The sequence below is a fragment of the Amphibalanus amphitrite genome, unplaced genomic scaffold (assembly GCF_019059575.1).
Source record: "Amphibalanus amphitrite isolate SeventyFive unplaced genomic scaffold, NRLGWU_Aamphi_draft 002443F_arrow, whole genome shotgun sequence".
Lineage (NCBI taxonomy): Eukaryota > Metazoa > Arthropoda > Thecostraca > Balanomorpha > Balanidae > Amphibalanus > Amphibalanus amphitrite.
The window spans coordinates 14,999-34,987 of record NW_024883882.1 but is presented as its reverse complement, the minus strand read 5'-3'; the positions used below and the strand labels follow the sequence as shown (position 1 = coordinate 34,987).

Sequence of the window (19,989 nt, the reverse complement as noted above, 5' to 3'; positions counted from 1 at the left end):
GCCTAACGAAGTTAATGAGCACTACAAGCAGGGGTTTACAGTATTTATTTGTAGGTTTTGCGAACTATGAGTGAAATAATTGCATCACTGTATCTATCACGGTTTTGGCGGTAAGGCATCGCCTATAAATTACCACTAAGTAATTATTAACGACGGATTATGGACAAAGAGAATCAGAGGTCATTTTGGTGTCGTTACGTTTTGTCGGTGTATGTATGTTTGCAATAGCGCGAAGTTAAAATATGACACAGGACAGTACGACCAAGAGCTACAATGCACATTTTGTTATTCTTACATACGGTTACTTACAGACCGCTGTTTCGATGCTGCATACTTGAGTATCTAGAGGATAGTTTGACAAGTCCATCATACAGGAGAACCTCAGTAAAAGTCTGCAACAGAGGTGATGATGTATATGTAAAAACCGTGCACAAGGTTAACGGAAACTATAGGTACAGTCGTGTACAGGTTGATGGTCCTCTACTCTTTATCCACCGGGTTCCTATGGCTCAGCATTGGCAGCAGCCGCCTGGTACCGGTAGGCTGTGCCGCATGACCCGAGAGTGAAGCGGCACAGCCTACCCACACTGTATGACACCGGCTCGGGTCGCCTGGTAGAGCGATTTGACCGGACACTGCGTTACACCGGCTGGGGGGAGGGTGTGGGGTAGGGGTAAGGGTCAGGCCTGCCGATTTGGCTCGGCTCGGTGGATGAGGTGGGCTGGAGTGTGGTGTGGGGCGGGGGTGATGTGGGGAGGGAGTGAGCGGACCTGGGGCTGGGTGTGTGTGGTCACTTGTCGCATAGAACCGATCGTAATCCACCCTCCAAAAATTCGCTTTAGAGATATTCACAAAACCCAGGGGGTTCAAACACCCATCTCCCAAGTGGGGTGCGGAAGGACAGGTAAGGGTCCATACGGTCTCCTCATGAATTGCAGCAAAGAAAGAAAACAGGTCAGTCACCAAATAATCTTTCTGAAAAGTGGACTAATCGCAAAGCCTCCCACACAGAAATAAACATCCAGCACGCGAAGCGTCTCGAACCAGGCCTCTCACTACCGCTCAGTTTGACAGTCTAGCACTCCTACGCTGAGCTACACCGGATAGCGGATTGGGCCGGGGCAAAGTCCGGCCAGGCGGGCGGCGGGGCCGGGCGGTCGGTAGCAAAGTCAATGAATGTTTTTGTGGTTTCGGCTGCCGGTCGCTCTAGCTTGGTGGAATGATGATGGATCATTGGCAAAACTTTCAACGTGGAGTCCCGGTTCGAGCCTCATCGGGGCTTCGGGTTACTTTTCCGGGTTAGGATCTGGTTTGATTTTAGTGGTTGCGAGCCATTTATACGGTTTTATACCTACATGTCGATTGTCGATTGATTGATTGATTGATTCATTCGTTCATTTAATACATGTCGACATTTAGCATACGAATTGACATCCAGGATCAATCTACCATTTTCATAAACGTATTGCCTAAATATCATGCATATATGTGGCACAAGACCTATGGTTTCCTCGATACCGTGCCAAATCACGTTTTGCACAATGCACATGTAAAGTAAATTATATTAGCTGGGTCTTCCGTGCATTGTGCTTAGCAAAAACAGGAATGCAATTGTTAAGCGACGCAAAATGTGCAATGCAGCAAGTGACCACACACACCCGCCCAGCCCCCATGGTCCACCAACACGCCCCACACCACTCGCCAGCCCACGCCAACCACCGAGACAAGCCCCTCCCCCCCGCGCTGGTCTGACGCAACAGCTGGTCTATACAAAGCGCTCCACCCGGCGACCCGAGCCGATGTCAAACGGCGTGGGTAGACTGTGCCGCTTCACTCTCGGGTCATGCGGCACAGCCTACCGGTACCAGGCGGCTGCTGCCAATGCTGAGCCATAGGAACCCGGTGGATAAAGAGTAGAGGACCATCAACCTGTACACGACTGCACGCTTGAATATTTTCAAAATAGGTAAGGAGACAGATATCGTTGTTTCTTTATCATTTGTAAATAGTAAAGTGAATAGGCGAAATAACTTGCTGACTTGGCTAAATTATGTCAAACGAAGATACTTATTTCATACACTTGCAGAATTATTGTTTTGTTTTTATCAACCGGCCGTCGCTGCCCGCCTAAACGTTATTCAAGACCCCTAGCCAGCCATAATAACTATGCCAACTATGCCAGATAAATAGATGTTATATGTCTATCTGAGTGCCCTTCCTGAAAACAATTTGGAGACGCTATCTGTCTTCAGACAGCTTGGTCATGGTCGAGTGCATGTGTTTCATTCTGGCCTTCAATCATAGACCTTTTCTGGAGGGATCTTATTCGTGAAGTGGATCGCATTCTGAGGTTGTTTGGCGGTTCCACTTCCACCAACTGCCACACAAAGCCAACATTTTTCGGGGACTCGTTCCCTCGGTATAATCGTATAATTCCATATTCAAGGCTCATCGATGATATTAAATTCTCCGGTTTCTTTTGTTAATAAAAAGCGTCGTAGTGTCTGTCTGGCATGTAGATAATTGTAACACTTTGTCTCTTTACGAAACAATGAGTTCCTTGATGATTAACCCTCGCCCGTATAGGGGGGGTCGAACGGACCCCCCCCCCCATGGTTTTTCGCAAATAACTCGCGTAAAAAGCGGCCGATCGCGACAAAACTTTCAGTACCTTCGCGTTAATCAATTTTACACCTACCCTTAAAATTTCATAACCCTGACCCCAATGACCTTTGACCTGTGACCTACTTTTCGAGACCATGTTTGGCCGGAATCGCGATTCGGCGTATGTCGGCTCGCATTAGCCGCGCGTTTGCAGTCTTTTCGTGGTTTCAAGCGTTCAAACATGTGATATGATGTTGCCCCATGCATTAGGGTGGGTGTCAAGGTCACCTGAAGGTCAGGTCAGGTCATTGACCTTTGGTGACCTCGGTTCACTTTTTCGAGTTTTACATGTTTTTAGGCCAGTTTTTGGAGCTGAATTCGAATTTAGCAACCATATGAACATTTACGAAGTAGTTTTGGTGCCTTCGTAACATGTTACGAAGCAGTCAGAGGCGGTTGACACCTACTAGGAATACCCGGCAGGCCTTCATGTAATTTCAGTCAGTCTACCCACGCCGTTTGACATCGGCTCGGGTCGCCGGGTGGAGCGCTACTGGTTGACCTGACCTGACCTGACCCGACCTGGACTAAATGCATGAAGACATCATCTGTGATCAAAACTAACATGATATTCGTGATCAGCGCCCCGAAAAACCCCATAGCAGCCACACTTTACGACGTTCTAACAGGTCCCGATTTTCCGACTTTTGGGTCATTGACCTGACCTGCAAGGTCAACCAATGACCTAGGACCTTAAAATTAGGTATCATCGGCTTCCTCTCGTCACGGGCAACACGCTCGTTTTTTCCGCGAAGCTCTAGCTCGATCAGGGGCGAAACGGCAAGGGGGGGTCCAACGGACCCCCCCCCCCCCCCTTATACGTTCGCGGCTGGAAAAACACCAATACGGGCGAGGGTTAACAAGCTGTTCGATATCCTTTACAAAATATAGCAATATGCCACGAAATCTTTGGAATAAATTACGCTCAATATAATTGACTTTCCACCAATGACAAAAAAAAAAGGATAATTAGCGGAGTTTGAGCATCTGGTGACGGTGTTGACCGATGACCGAATCCAAACACAACCGCCATGTGGCAATAAGGAAAACATTTGCTGCTTTGCTAGAGCTATTGAGTGAATGTTACAATTTTAGCACATTTCAATAACATTTTAGTCAGAAAACAATGCTTTTTGCATGCCGTATTTTACAGCATGTATATATACCTACTACATAGATATACAAGCAGGTGTGTCAACGCGTATCAGGAACTTAGAGATCCCTCTATTACAAAACGAGCTGATCAGTCTCACCTCAGAATGTAGAGCACCTCTCCGCTGGGGTGGACCCGGATCAGCACGTTGGGTACCGAGACGTACTGAAAGTCGCCCGACTTGGCGTTGGGGAAGTACACCTCGGGTTTCCAGATTTTCTTCACCAGCAGCGGGTCGGAGACGTCGAGTGGTCTGGTGAGGGAGTTGTTGACGAACCGACTCTCGATCCAGCGCTGTCGCAGGTACAGATCGGCCGTGTAGTCCTGTGTGAGATATCGCGAAATAAAGGTCAAAAAGCCTCTGAAATGGAGGGCGAACTGATGTAATTGACTGATGTAATCAGGTATTTAGCTAATTGTAGATCTAGCGTGTGACCTATGTGGGCTCAATCATCAGATTGGCAGGCTCAAAAGAAATGCAATCCTCTAAGATGACAGCAGATAATTAAACGTGTTCTGGAAATGATTATAAGGCGCATTAGCCGCATTTACTCTCGCATGTTGTATATTGACTCATGTGTGACAGGGTTCCATAGCAAAGGACTTATCAGCGTTCGAACAGGACCTACAATCTGGGAACTGTTTACTCCCAGGCACGATTCTTACCATTTCCACCGGATTGATGGAGCCCAGACTCCTGAGGTACATTTCCACGCTGACTATTGTCGGTTTATCTGAAATAAATCCAATCAGATGATTGCGGAAAGTTTAATTTTATGCATGAGTCATGTCCAAACACGTAAATTTAATTTCATCAAGCTTGAATGTTTTATTGAGGCACAATATGTTTCTGTTGCGAAGTTTATTGTTTAATTCGACCGCAGTTATTCATATTACGGGACCCAGTCCCAAACATACATCAAAAAGCTTGTTCCAAAACATCGGCTTCTCGGTTAGAAATGAGTGGTAAAACACGGTCTCACATCCGACACAAACAGGCTGCAGCCTTTGTGGACCTCCCCGAGGAACCATCGAGAACGGACGAGAGTTTAATAAAACTTCTCCGTCAACAGAGGCGGACAAAGTCGGCGACTGAGCTCTCAGGGCGTGTCCGAGCGCTGCGCGGACACGATTCGGCCATTACGGACAGAGGAGGCTGGCCACCGTCCGCTGTGTATGCGTCCGCGGAAATGCATGACGGAAACATATTAGCGACACGGGAAAAGTATTGACGGCATTATCGGAAAGCATCAAGGCCAGGTAATGGTGTGGCTGATCAGAATCGCAGAGTTTGCGGGACACAGCTATTCCATCACGAATAGCTGAGTTATTGCTAAAAAAGTAACAAGGTGAATACTGAAGATTTGTCGGGCATATTTCAGCGAAACAAACTTCAACCTATTAATCATAAAGAAATATATACCTTTTAATCATATCTGTAATTAACTACATTTTAAATGTGTTCTCATGAGTCATGAGTATCCCAGTTTCTCAGTTAAATGGCTGTGTTAGCACATATGCGTCGCAAATCTGTACTGGGAAAAGCACATCATAACGAACATTAGATTGTCTCAACACTAATCAGCTCAAGAGATTCTCAACAGCGCGACTGTAATGTGCGTCTTCCCTCTTTGAATCCCTAGCCGCTCACCGGGCGCACGTGAGCCGTCTTTAGTTCAACGAGCCCGAAGCTCGGGATTATGTCGAGCCATGAATTATGATTGCACAGAACAGCTACATATAACTGGGCAATGTGAATACACGTGACCGCAATAACAAATGTGGCTCTGAGGCTTTGGACAGTGTGCCAGAGAGTGATGTGTTCGTGGTAAAGAGCACTACATGTCGCGGGCACTTGACAAAGCAACTTGACAAAGCAATCCCTGCTGTGCGAAAACGTCTCACTGAAAAGCAGCAGCGACAGTTATTTACCGTACATAATAAATCAGGGCAATGCGCGGTAAAGCATATTCTTATTCATGAAAACATAGCCCTACGATGTTACACTACACAGTACACAAACCTCAGTTTCAAACTGGTCTCAAATAAGTTCATGTGTGTGGTATACGTTATCATGCCAATATTTCAAAACAGCCAGGCAATATCCAACAAACGTGTGTTCACAGCTTCATCTTCACGATATCGGCTGTCATACGGCCGTTATATTGGGCTTGGATTCCTCCTTGAGAGCTGTTCAATGCCCGCATTTGTGACAGCTATGGCAATCTTGAATTTTGTATTCAACGTAAGAACCTCGTTTATATATGAAAGGATCCAATTTCTGACGCGCGAAAGGAGAACCGATTTATCGATTAAAGATTACCGTGTTTGCAGTTCAGTAACTTCGAATAGTTTTTTTTTTCGTTTCGTAATATAACCAGGCAGGCGTTTGAATGTTTTTTTCCGTTCGATGATTAATGACGGATAAGCATGTATCCGGAACGGGATTAATAGCATCTCCTTACACTGCCTTGGCTTCTACAAAACGGTAAAATGGTTCACTTCCAGTTGTTAGGACTTAGTTTAGCCACAACCACAAAAGTGTCATGAGTCGTGACATTATAGGAGCATGCAGTTTCCACTTTCCAGTGAGGGATATAGCCACGGTCCAAATGTCAAACATAGCTGAAATAGGTATGTTTGACAACTTTTTTCTTTTTTAAGGCTGAGTGTGATTTTTATTGGTTTAAACACTGGTGAGTATAGCGTATCTTCTACATTCAAAGCCCGGGATGGAGAGCCCAGGGATAGGGATAGGGCTAGGGATGGCACTGTCGTGAAAAGGCTGTGTGAACCCCAAACCCTTGAAGTGAAAATTGTTAATGTGTCTGTTGCATTTTATCCGAGATCATCATTGTCCCGGGTTTTGTGAGACTCACCGGAATCTTGAGTGGGCGTGGCTCGACGATCGTAAGGTTTTCCCTTGAAAAGGCTGTCCAGCTTGAAAAACTCGCTCTCATGGTAGGTACTCCTGAAAGAATCAGCAAAAAATTAATCGGGATTGTGCAGTTTGATATGAATATGAAACTTTGAATAGTATTGCATACGAGTATAACTTAACACGATAAATTTTTAAGGCCGACACCTCGATTTTAATTGTTTTTATTTTTTCTAATTGTAGGAGCTCGAGTTTATAGGCTTTAAGAAGCACCATCGCCGCTCTCGAGAGACTCGCAACTTGTGGGGAGAGTTTGAATGGAAGGTGTTGCTAAATTTAAGAACTGACAAATTACCGTTTCAGTCACTCCACTCAAAGTGACACGTTGCAGTTGAAACGGAAGGTTTAAAATGTTATTTACTATAAGCAATGCGTTTGACAGATAGCTGACATGGTTCATAGAATCATTCATTGCCCATGAATTTCATGTCTAGGTTCTTACCTATAGGAAAACACAGTTATTGTAACACATTTATGCATGTCACTTTGCTTTGACTACAGTGCACCGCGCAGGGCACATGGTGGACCTCAATCGCAACTAGTGATGCTGGAAATCGAAATGAAAATGTGACTCTAGCACTGACCTATTTCAAACACATATATCATATATGCACTCGAGACTACAAAGGTGACTTGGATACTTATCCGGGTATTCAATTCAAGCCGGTGCATGAGCATCATGCAATCTACGTAAGAGGGGACCCGATGCCAAATACTTCTCTGACGATAGGGAGGGAGCCACCTAGCTTAGTGCAGAGCCTACCTTTCAATTTCAGAAATATTTCAGCTAGTTATATGTATGTGTAAACACTTTGGAATTGTACGTGAATGGCCAGAACTTTATCTTAAATCAATAACATTTATATACATTCCTTGAAACTTCCGATCTGACGAGGCTGACATTGTGTTTGTGGGGAGATGTATTGCTATTGCCATAGTTACCTGCCTGATCCGGTAATCAAGAGAATTGCTGGATGCTTGACTGTTATTAATACAATAATACAATGTCTATATATGTCAGCAGTCAATAGTCTCTTAGCATGATTGTAAGTGCCTACCCCCTAGTCCCCATATGCCTAAGCTCAGGAGGAGATGATTGCTGGGATTCTGGTGACAGGGCAACAACTGTTGTTGGAGATTTTTACTCTCATGGTTCGGTGGCTGTCTTGTATGTAAACGTTAACATGATAGATGTCAATTAATAAACTATTTTTTTAAAGCAAATCTGCACATACTATTCGGGCAATATAAGACACAGCTCAGGATGCCATAGCAGCTGCACTTTCCAAGTTTAATGAGCATCGATTCCAAAGTCGTTTCCAAAGCTGACGCAGGCAATAATAGGCAATAGGCATATGTGTATTGTATAATGTGTATCTTTGCTTTCGTTTTATACGACTCTTGAAAGTCATGAATAATCGTATAATTCATTTTCTAATACGCGATCTTTTGAAAGTAAGAGGTGAATCAATATATCGCTTCACTTATAGGTGTACATACTACAATATGCCCAGTAGTCCTGGTTGCAATTTCAAACATAAAGCTACGGTAAAATCTCACCATACGCACTACGCAGCTACATGAGTATCCCACTCACGAACAGGCGTGTCATCCAATTTTTAGTCCGCTTATTGCAATGGCATCCGCCAGCAAATTCATTACGAACACCCGTTCCCAGCGTATGACAACCGGATGTCTTTACAATGAGATGGTTGCAGCTGCTTTACATATTATTCGAATGCTTTCAAACGACGAAATAATGCGGATTAAATCTGCAGCTCAACGGACCAGGAACTAGATTTTTAAGTTGCAGCCAATCTGAGGCAATCATATGGTGAAAACCTTAATTTTTGAAACATGAGGCCTGCAGACTGCAATTTAAACCACTCTCATTGAATGATATCTGGTTTCAGTCGTGTGTGACAGCCATTTTGATCCGTCAATCAAGTCAAAACATGATTAGTGGATGTGTTTATAGAGCCGCGCCTAGAGGGTGCAACGTATCATCATACTTATGAAAAGTGAAAATCTCCCTCCATCCCAGTTTAAAAGAGGCAAAACTGCTATCGGCATGGTGGCCGTGGGTTTCATCAGTGGCTCCTGAGTTATGGCCAGCTTTGTCCACTGTGTCATGATATCGCCTTCTCCCATTTATCATACTGCTGCAGAAACAGCGATTGCATGGTAGAAACTTTTGCAATGAAACGGCTGCTCATTAGTGCAGCTGTAAACTTTGTGGTAACCACGTGTGTCGCCGGCCGGCACGGGAGTTCCCGGCGCAGACCGATTCGCGCGCCGACTTGTGACGTCGCTACCCCGCCCCGGCGCTGGGGAGGCGGCCCAGGACGTGTCTGTTCGTGAACTTTGTCCCATCACGATGCGACCGCGTGTCTGCGGCCTGCGCTGCCGCAGTGCGTCGGCCAGTGACCAATCCGCGCTCCGATCGGCAGCCACGTGGTGTCCGAGTGCTTCTGCGCATGTCTGGGCCCGGCCCGCTGCGTCGGGCCGCGCGCTTCCCCGGGACTTCTGGCCGAGCTCTTGGCCCGAGCAGACGCGTCACGTCTGGCTCCGCGATTTGGCCCGTTCTGTCCGGGATTTATAACTTAGATTAGGCAGGGCATATTTGGCAAACTTGGATTTCATTCTCGTCTCTTCGTCGCTCCATTGTCTGATTCGCTGTTTTGGTTTTTGACTTCGTTTTGGTAATTTAAATATAACAACCCGCTCTTTTAATTAATTCTTTTACTTGGGGCCGTTTGGATCGAACTGATTGAATTTTTGGAACACGCACCAGGTTGATATTCTCCATTTCTGATTAACGTAAAATCCAGTCACTGATATGTGGTGAACTGCCCCACAGCACCACATATTGGTGACCCCGACGTGATTCTTGTTCGATTTTTCCATACTTCCGGGTTGTCGCCTCCGCTCATTCCCGAATCAATTATTTTATTTTATTCCCCCACATGGATTGCTATTCCGTCGCTCCACAGTGGCTTCTGCGCCACTTACCCATGATGGTTTCTGTGCCATCCCTCCGCCGTGTGATTAGTTAGGCACTTATCTTCTCGGTGATTTTATTTCGGCGTTCCATTGGCTCTTTCGGATTTTGCACTCGGTGTTTTAAATTTTAATTGTTCAGTGCATTGCAAACACCGGCTATACTTTAACGATCATGACGAACGACGGCACGATGGAGCCCGCTCATGCTGAGCCAGTCCATCATGTGTCGATCAAGCCGCCGGTTTTTATGGACACCGCGGTTGACGGCTGGTTTGCCATTATGGACGCCCAATTTAACATTGCCAAAATCACCAACTCGCAGACCAAATTCTACCACGTTCTCTCTGCCCTGCCTCCGGAAACCATCTCGCACATTCCGCGTGCTGTCTTGAGCAACAAAAATTTCCCTGAGCTACAGACAGCCGTCACTGACATGTACGAAAAGACAAAGCCAGAGATGTTTGAGAAACTGATCAGCAAAACGCGTCTGACGGGCCGACCCTCACTCTTTCTAAGCGAACTCAGAGAGGTGGCCGACAAGGTTGGTGTCGGAGACGATCTCGTTCGGCACAAATTTATCCAGTCGCTACCTACAGGCATTGCAACGGCCCTGGCTTCTCAGCGCGAGCTCTCACTGTCGCAGTTGGGCAAACTCGCGGACGAACTGATGCCTCTTGTGCAAAACTCAACTGCTAACATGGTTCACTGTCAGGATCAGGACCCACAGTCTGACTCACAGGCGTTCCTTGTGGCTCAGCAGCACCCAAGGTACCACAGGGCCACTCAGCCGCAGAGCCGAGCCGCCACACACTCCCCTGCTCGTGATGCTCGTGATTCAAGGGCGTCTCTCGGTCTCACGCCGTTCCATCCTGACCAGAAGCCGAAAGTGTGCCGTGCTCACCTGTTTTTCGGCAGCAGAGCACGCACTTGCAAGCCATGGTGTCACTGGCCCGACAAAGCTGCTGATCTGACCATGCAGCCGTCCTCACGAGCTGCATCTCCATCCCGTGCAGCCTCAGAGTCGGGAAACGAGAGGAGCAGGCCGTAAACGCAGCCCTCGGCCTGCCGCTCCTTAGGGTAACAGCCAAGGTGAATGATCAGCCCCTGAAATTCATCGTGGATACTGGCGCTGGTGTATCCCTGGTTCCGCCCTCCTATGTGAATGGAACTCTAATTCACCCGTCCGCTGTTTCGATCACGACTGCCAGCGGGCAGCCACTGCGCGTGCATGGCGAGGCCACTCTCGATATTGTCCTCCCCACACTCAGACGCAGTTACACATGGACATTTGTAGTGGCTGAAGTGACAGAGCCACTACTCGGTAACGATTTTCTCGCTCACAACTCGTTGGTTGTCGATTGTGGTTCCCAAGTTCTCCGCGACTCCACCACTCTGCTCTCTGCTCCCGGTGTACCGACGACCGGGGAGTCTGTTCATTTGGTGATAAATGATCTCGCTCAGGTGCCTGAGGCAGTGCGGCCCATCCTAAAGGATCACCCCGCTGTTCTCAGCCCTAACCAGCCGGAGTACACAGACTCGCCAATCAAAACCACTCACTTCATCGACACCGGCAGCGCTCCACCCACGTTCGCCAGCCCACGCAAGCTGCCGCCCGACAAACTAACTGCAGCAAAGCAAGCACTCGATGTGCTGCTCAAAACAGGAGTGATTCGTCCGTCTAGGTCCCCGTGGGCCTCACCCATCCACATGGTTCCGAAGAGTACCCCTGGTGAGTGGCGTGTCACCGGTGATTACCGCGCGCTCAACGCCGTAACCAAACCGGACCGCTACCCACTGCCGCACATTCAGAGCCTCTCAACCAAGCTCCACAACGCTCAGTGGTTCAGCAAAATCGATCTGCTCCGTGCATATCACCAGGTGCCTATGAACCCCGCTGACTCAGAGAAGACGGCCGTCACCACGCCCTTCGGCTTGTACGAATACGCCTTCATACCAATGGGGCTTCGCAACGCAGGTGCCACATTTCAGAGGGTCATGGACGGTATCTTCCGAGACGTGCCGTGCGTGTTCGTCTATCTCGACGATATTCTGGTATTTTCCGAGAACCAGGAGCAGCATGAGAAAGATTTGCGCCTCGTGTTCAGCAAGCTGGCTGAGCACAAGCTTCGCATCTCACTGGAGAAATGCGAGTTCATGAAGAAGTCCCTCATTTTCCTCGGTCATGACGTCACCAGCACAGGTGTCACACCTCCCAAGGCCAGAGTGAAGGAGATTCTGGACCTCCCTCTACCGCATGACTCAGAGTCACTGCGTCGCTATCTGGGACTCATCGGCTTCTACCGGCGTATGATTCCGCGATTCGCCGATGTCACGTTCCACCTGACCGAACTGATTCGACTCAACCCAAAAAGCAAAGAACTGACGTGGACAGAGGAACAGACTCAGGCGTTCAGTGACAGTAAAGCAGCGCTGGCTGGCGCCTGCACTCTGCCACACCCAGTGCCACACTGCGAGCAGTACGAGCTCGTCACTGACGCATCACAAGTCGCGGTCGGCGCCGCGCTCCATCAGATTGTGGACGGAGTACCCGTTCCCATTGGCTTCTTCTCACGGAAGCTCAGTCAGGCCCAACAGAAGTACGCCGCGTATGACAGAGAGCTACTCGCGGCTTATCTGGCCACACTCCATTTTCGTGACATGATCGAAGGCCGCCACGTTACCCTGCGAACGGACCACAAGCCACTCGTGCGCGCTTTTCACAGCCCGCACACTGCTAAGTCTGACCGCCAACAGCGCCACTGGTGTGTCGTCACGGAATACATTACGGAGGTCTCGTACATTCGTGGCAGTGACAACGTGGTGGCGGACTGCCTCAGTCGCCCGGTAAATGCAGTGTCCCTCGATGCATGTGACCTCCATTTTATCGCGGCGGCTCAGAAGCAGGAAAAGGAGAGAGACGCCGACAGTGCCGATTCAGAGCATCAGGATTCCGAGTCAGGTCCAGGATCGCGCTCAAACCCGCAGGACACCTACCGATTGGAGCCAGTAACACTTTCTGGCGACATCACAGTCCTGTGTGAAAACTCTGGACCACATCCACGCCCGTACGTACCAGAGGCATGCAGGCGCGCCGTGTTTGATCGTTTCCACGGCCTGTCGCACCCGGGTAGGAAAGGCACCACCCGCCTCATCAGCTCACGCTATTTCTGGCGTGACATGCGCCGCGACATTGCTCGATGGGTGAAGGAGTGTGAAGCGTGCCAGGAAGCCAAGGTGCACAGGCACACTCGTTCTCCGCCCGGTCGGTTTGACGTGCCCTCACAGCGGTTCGAAACTGTACATATAGACATAGTCGGGCCGCTGCCCCCGTCAGTACCTCACGGGCACCCCTTCACCGCACCATTTCGTTATTTGTTGACATGCATCGATCGCGCCACGCGTTGGGTCGAGGCCGTGCCGTTGGTCTCGATCACCGCGGAAAGTGTAGCATCTGCTTTCCTCGACACTTGGGTGTCCCGATTCGGAGTTCCGCTGCATGTTGTCACGGACCGCGGTTCCCAATTCGAATCAGAACTGTTTTCACACTTGTCTTCAATGATAGGTTTCCATCGCCTCCGAACCACTGCTTATCATCCGACATGTAATGGGATGGTGGAAAGAGTCCACCGAACGCTCAAAGGAGCCATCCGGGCGCGCAGGCAAGAGTGGCTGCGCGCGCTACCAGTAGTTTTGCTAGGTATAAGAGCTATGCCAGCAGAGTCGGGTTTTTCGGCATTCACTGCCGTCACAGGCGCGCAGGTGCTGTTTCCCCGCTGCGCCGTCGAGAAGGTCCCCGTCGGGACAAAGTACGTACAAGAACTGGCAAAGCGTATGTCAGAAATCGATTTCGTCACACTCTCACAGGGCTCGAACCACGCCCGCACACCACCGACGCACGTGCCACCCGATCTCATGACATGCACACACGTGTGGGTACGCGTTGACCGCGTGCGGCACTCTCTGGAGTCCCCGTACCGCGGCCCCATGCGAGTCATCAGACGCAGCCCTAAAGTGTTCACGTTGGAGCTGCCGACTGGCGCCCACGACACTGTAAGCGTCGACAGACTCAAACCGGCACACATGCCGCCACCTGAGGACCCGCTTGGTCCGAGCAGTACCGAGCCTACGGCTCCGGAGCAGCAGCCGTCACCGTCGACCTCGCTCGGGCCCCTCGCCACTGGGGCGCCCGACGAGCCGACACAGACGCCGACGACTACAAGACCGTCCAGCAAGAGGACTTCAAGATCTGGAGTGACGTGTTCCACATCGCCGGCCAAGGACGACAAGCCGTCCGCGGCTGCGCCGGTGCACACCCGCAGCGGCCGCCGCGTGCAGTTCCGGCCGCAACCGGACTTCCGATACTTTTGAGTGCGCCCGCGTACGTGCGTTCGAGGACGATCCTGATCGCGTGGCGCCGACAGTGAAGTGATAACTGCGTCGCGCGGTGTAGTGATTCTTGCGTCGCGCAGGACCGTGCAGTGACAATTGCGTTGCGCCGTACCGTGTAGTGATTATTGCGTCGCGCAGTGAAGTGTCGATCGCGTCGCGCACCGAGTGATGTGAAAAGTGATTGTTTTGGCTTATCGTGTATGCGCTCCGCGCTGAGGCGGTGAGTACTGTGGTAACCACGTGTGTCGCCGGCCGGCACGGGAGTTCCCGGCGCAGACCGATTCGCGCGCCGACTTGTGACGTCGCTACCCCGCCCCGGCGCTGGGGAGGCGGCCCAGGACGTGTCTGTTCGTGAACTTTGTCCCATCACGATGCGACCGCGTGTCTGCGGCCTGCGCTGCCGCAGTGCGTCGGCCAGTGACCAATCCGCGCTCCGATCGGCAGCCACGTGGTGTCCGAGTGCTTCTGCGCATGTCTGGGCCCGGCCCGCTGCGTCGGGCCGCGCGCTTCCCCGGGACTTCTGGCCGAGCTCTTGGCCCGAGCAGACGCGTCACGTCTGGCTCCGCGATTTGGCCCGTTCTGTCCGGGATTTATAACTTAGATTAGGCAGGGCATATTTGGCAAACTTGGATTTCATTCTCGTCTCTTCGTCGCTCCATTGTCTGATTCGCTGTTTTGGTTTTTGACTTCGTTTTGGTAATTTAAATATAACAACCCGCTCTTTTAATTAATTCTTTTACTTGGGGCCGTTTGGATCGAACTGATTGAATTTTTGGAACACGCACCAGGTTGATATTCTCCATTTCTGATTAACGTAAAATCCAGTCACTGATATGTGGTGAACTGCCCCACAGCACCACAACTTCATGGAGCGTGTTGCAGTTTCGAATTGTAATTGGATACAGTCAGAGTCCATTAAAATGTTCTCGTCTACACCCAGACGGTCTCTCTCCCTCTCCCTTTCTCTCTCTCTCTCTCTCTCTCTCTCTCTCTCTCTCTCTCTCTCTCTCTCTCTCTCTCTCTCTCTCTCTCTCTCTCTCTCTCTCTCTCTCTCTCTCTCTCTCTCTCTCTCTCTCTCTCTCTCTCTCTCTCTCTCTCTCTCTCTCTCTCTCTCTCTCTCTCTCTCTCTCTCTCTCTCTCTCACTCACTACTCTTTCTGCGATTATGTAAGTCTCAGATAGCCATTTGATTGAGTAATGAGTATAGCATTTGAAGTCTAATGACGTTTACGGTATGTCTGTCCTTCGGTTCTGTGGTATTGTATGTTTCTTTAAACATCTACCACTTTTGGTCGAAAACTACGAAATCCTGACGTCACTAAAAAACTTGAACTCTCAGAAAAGAAAATCCGAAAGATTTTTGTTTGTACTTTTTTCATATTTGATATTATAGAAAACCTTCACCAATTTGTCACAGCATAGACTACTCCATGTCATCAGTCTGTAGTCTCCAATCTCCATATCAGTAATGCAGTAGTCTGTTGTCAGAGGTAGCCAATATTTGACGTGCCTGCATGCAGCGCGTCTTTTTTTGTACAGTGCGGCGAGAAAAAAAAATGGGGGGCTTAACATCCCCCCTCCGAGTAACTCCGAGTAACTTTCGACCCAAAAAAAAGTTTCGCGGGAAGAGCCGTCAGGCGTCAGGCCTACAGCTTTAGAGATACAGAGAAATGTTTTGGACATAAAAGGTGTAGAATTAACAGGGCTACAAAAATAATGTCTCAGATTTTTATATTTTTGGGGGGTTTTGACCCCAAAAAATCAAAAAAGTTATTACTTGAATATAATAGGTAAAATTCCAAAAGTTTTTGTATTTCGAGAGAGCGGAATATATGTGATAGCCCCTACCGCCTTCTATCCCAATGCCAACTTTGAGATCGATACCTCTTTTTTTGGTAAGTTATAGCGAAAAAAAAATGTTCAAAATTGATGACGTCAACTTTTCAAACTCCATTTTTAGCAATTCTAGACCACGTAGCGCAAAACAAAGACCGCCATTAGACTCGCCGTGACGAGCTGCCTCGATTCAATACCTATTTATGCAAAACTATCAACTTTGAAATTTGACCTTTTTTGACCCGACATTGACCTGACCTCCACCAGAAAGTGACCTAAACCGTACCTGATGGTCTAATAACCAGCACCATTAAGCTGGAAATGAAAAATTGGCCATAAAACATGCATCGCACAACCCTAGTAAAGTTGGGTTCATGTGCTCACCTTTGGTGACCTGACCTGGCCTGGTATTGTCAGTGATCTCCAATAGCAACATATGTACTAGGCAACTTACGCCCTATCGTTGATTTTCGACAAAATGCGTTTTACTCGATGTTATAGCGCATTCCCTAGAAGACGCGTGAACGGCGAAACATTTTATCTTTGACCTGACCTGTGACGTCATCGGTGACCCTGATGTCAATAAAATTCGAGTTCCCTCAACACATTTGACAGGGCTATCGAACGCCGTTTGAATTTTCCGGATCCGTCCAATAGTTTCGAAGATACGAGGGGGTCAAAAAATTTCCCCCCTCCCCCAACGCGCGGAAGGTGGCCGGGGGGCCCACCGCTTTCCGGGTTAAATGGGTGCGCATCGACACGGACAAAAGTATTGTTCACCAAACATTCGACAACGCACCAGGGGACGCTTTCCGCATAAATTTCATCACTGTATACTTCAGGAAAGCTTTGTTCGCAATTTGAATCGATAAAAATGTTTTCATATCGCAGTAGCGCCTGTCATGTTTCTTTCTTGAGTGATCTATGTTTTTTTTTTTTAGTTGTTGTGTTGACCAACAATGAGCTCATATCTCAAACCCAAGTTTCGGCATTCCCGCAACCACCGAGGTCCGACATATTTTTCAGGTCCGACATTTCACAGAAGGCCAATAAAAGCCTTGCTAGAGATTCAATTAAATGTAAATCACTCAGCAGGGCCATAGATTTTGTCTAGAGTTTGCGGTCTGTCCAATATCAGGAGCCCATATTTCTAACATCGCTTTGTGGTTTGTACTATATTGTACTGACGGCTTGATTTCAGATGTCTTTAGGTCATTCTTAGATATCTCTGGAAAATTTCGTGAGGCTTGCTTTCTACCGACAATCGCAGATAAGTGGAACAACGTTTGTGTTTCATTTAAAACGAAAGAACAAGGAAGTAAGTAGTTAGTAAGCATATATCCAAAATTATAGCGCATATCGAAGGTTTTTGTGTTATATTTCTCAACGTGTCTGATGCATGAATGGTTAGATGTCCATTCCATAATCCTATCCTGATAATCCAATGTACATATTGCAATATGCCGTAAATAACAGACTTCAATAATTAGGCGAATTAGTAGGCGAATTGTGTAGCTAATTGCCCTTCTTCTGGGTTTGTTTCAGTTCCCGGGTAAGAAGGCAAAGCACACACTATTTGTGCGTACAGGGTGGGGCAGCATAATCGGGAATAAATATCAAACGGGATTATTTGGTCATGAATCTAAAAATATAGCTCCAAGCACTATTTTAGCAACATCCTATCAATCGGTCACCTTTTACCTATCCCTCATCCTATTTGACCGCCCTCGGCGTCGATGACCTTCTCAAGGCGGGTCCAAAAGCACGCGCATGCACGTGCAACCTCCTGCTTGTCCATGATCGCCCATCAGCTTCGTACCTTGCACTGAAGACTGTTTTTACTGATGATAAGTTGTTCATTAAACTTCTACCAAAAAACGCTCCATGTAAAGAATTTGGTCGGATTTAAATCGGCGGAGTTGAAGGACCAGAAGTTTTTGGTTCATCTCAGGTGGAGGTGCCCTACACAATAACATGTCGTCCTCACTGCAGTACCAGCACGGACAGAGTCCTCGTAAGACGTGATTTGGACCGTCAGTGATCCTCTCTTCCGACGGCTCCACGTGAGTCTGCCAGAGTGCGGTTGTATTTACCAGAGGTGCTCATTTTATCCGGGCTCGATGAAGTAGGGTGCACCACGTGCACCTCCCTTGAAGACCACCCATAGGTCCATCACCCCAACAGGATGTTTACTTTGCATGACCGCTGGAATATTCTCGATACAATCCCCTATATGGCATGCCATTCTTTTTTATCGTATTCCAGTCGGTGATAAGATTTTTTGTCGCTGAAGTTTTGAACATTGTTTCTTTTTAATATGCTCAAGTGCTTCTTCCTTATATTCAAGTGAGTCATCTTGTATGTCCTCTGCTAAGAGTTATTTTACGACGATTACGTTAACCTGTTGTCCTAAGTATCCCCACACAATCCTTATCGTCCGTGATAACACGTTGACCTGCCCAGCAACCTTTACGTGGAATTGCAGGGTTTTAAACAAAATGTTCTTGTTTTACTTGTTTAACATTAGTGTCTATGGGCGCGCGCAAAGCACTTGGAGCACCGTCGAACTATTTTGCTGCTCTTTTCCAGGAAGTTGCATGCTCATGGATGTAGTCATGTCAGATGATGCACAACTTTTGGGCGTTTCATTGCCATAATATAATTTATAAAAATAATGCCATGCCTACTCATGATCAGAGCCCAAAAAGCATTCCCGATTATGCTGCCCCACCCTGTATATGTTGAAAATCCATTCGCGAGTATACAATTTAAACTTGCGTTTTATTCATGTTTTGCATCACAACCTATCATTTATATGCGTGCGAGTATACATATTCCCAAGTGCTGTTAATGACGGCTGGTATAAGTGTGGACTGTGGATCATAACTTATTCACGTTTAGTAAGACAAAAATGTAGGCCATTTTAGTGTTAAATAATTAGAGGGCAGAATAACTCTTACCTTGCTCCTTGAGCAGCACGAGGTGTGACCAGTAGAGCAATCGCCGCTGCTATGGAGACCAGCACCGGGTGCCCGTCCGGCCGCCCTCGCCGGCGCATTCTTCCGCTTGTGCCGTGTGACGGTATCATCAACAGGTATAACGACCTAAATATGCACTCCCAGACGCCGAACCCTTGATTATTCCTTCAGGGTCAATAATGTGTATATTTTTCCTGCAAGTAAGCTGCTGAAACGCAACTCGCTGTGCAGCGGCGCAGTCTACCTTCAGGGGCCGTTGTGCGGCACAGTCTACCTTCAGGGGCCGTTGTGCGGCACAGTCTACCTCACAGGCGTTGTTTTGCGACACAGTCTACCTTCAGGCGTTTTCGGGCGGTGCGGGCACACGGCTGTCGTGAAGCACAGTCTAACTTCAAAGGCTGTTATACGGCGCAGTCTACCTTCAGGCGCTGTCGAGCGGCACAGTCTGCCTTCAGGCGCTGCCGAGCGGCACAGCCTACCTCCAGGCGCAGTAGAGCGGCGTAAGCTATTACACGCTGTCGAGCGGCACGGCCTATCTAGAGGCGCTATCGGTGACACCGTATACCCCCAGGCGCTGTCAGAGGTCCGGCCGACCGGCGAGCCGGCGCGGCACTGCGCGCTCCCGGGCTGGCCCAGCTCCGTGTCGGCTGCGGCTGCGCCCCGGGAGGTTTCCGGTGGGATCGGAGCCACCCTGTCCCGTCTGGCTGAGAGCCCCACGGACAGGATATACGCCGCCAGATGAGAGACCGATAAAGGTAACGATGCAGCGAAACAGCACAAGAGGCAAGATGGTCCAATGGCTGCTTGCCTCCATGAGTTCTAGGAAGAATTAATTTGCAAGAATGTCTCGACGGGAGGTCGGAGAAGCCTTGCTGATGTTTTCTGTCTAGTCCAGACAATCAAGAAAGTGGATGTGAAATATTTGCTTTTCAGTTCAATAACATGAAAAGAAGTGCTGATAAAGAAGCAAAAATCGTAACGATTTTCTCATGCAAAAGTGCCGAAAATGGAATACATATTTGGAGCATG

At 48.4% G+C, this 19,989-nt stretch overlaps 1 protein-coding gene across 1 annotated transcript; it reads right to left on the bottom strand.

Moving 5' to 3' along the window:
* Window positions 1-309: 309 nt before the first annotated feature.
* Window positions 310-19,213, bottom strand: LOC122376997 (glutamate-gated chloride channel-like; the record flags this gene model as incomplete). The annotated part of the gene is made up of 5 exons (XM_043356958.1): window positions 18,943-19,213; window positions 6,697-6,788; window positions 4,484-4,551; window positions 3,918-4,141; window positions 310-392 (listed from the first exon to the last, which is right to left on the bottom strand). Coding segments are annotated over exons 1-5 (595 nt in total), but the record flags the coding sequence as incomplete, so codon positions are not given.
* Window positions 19,214-19,989: the final 776 nt, after the last annotated feature.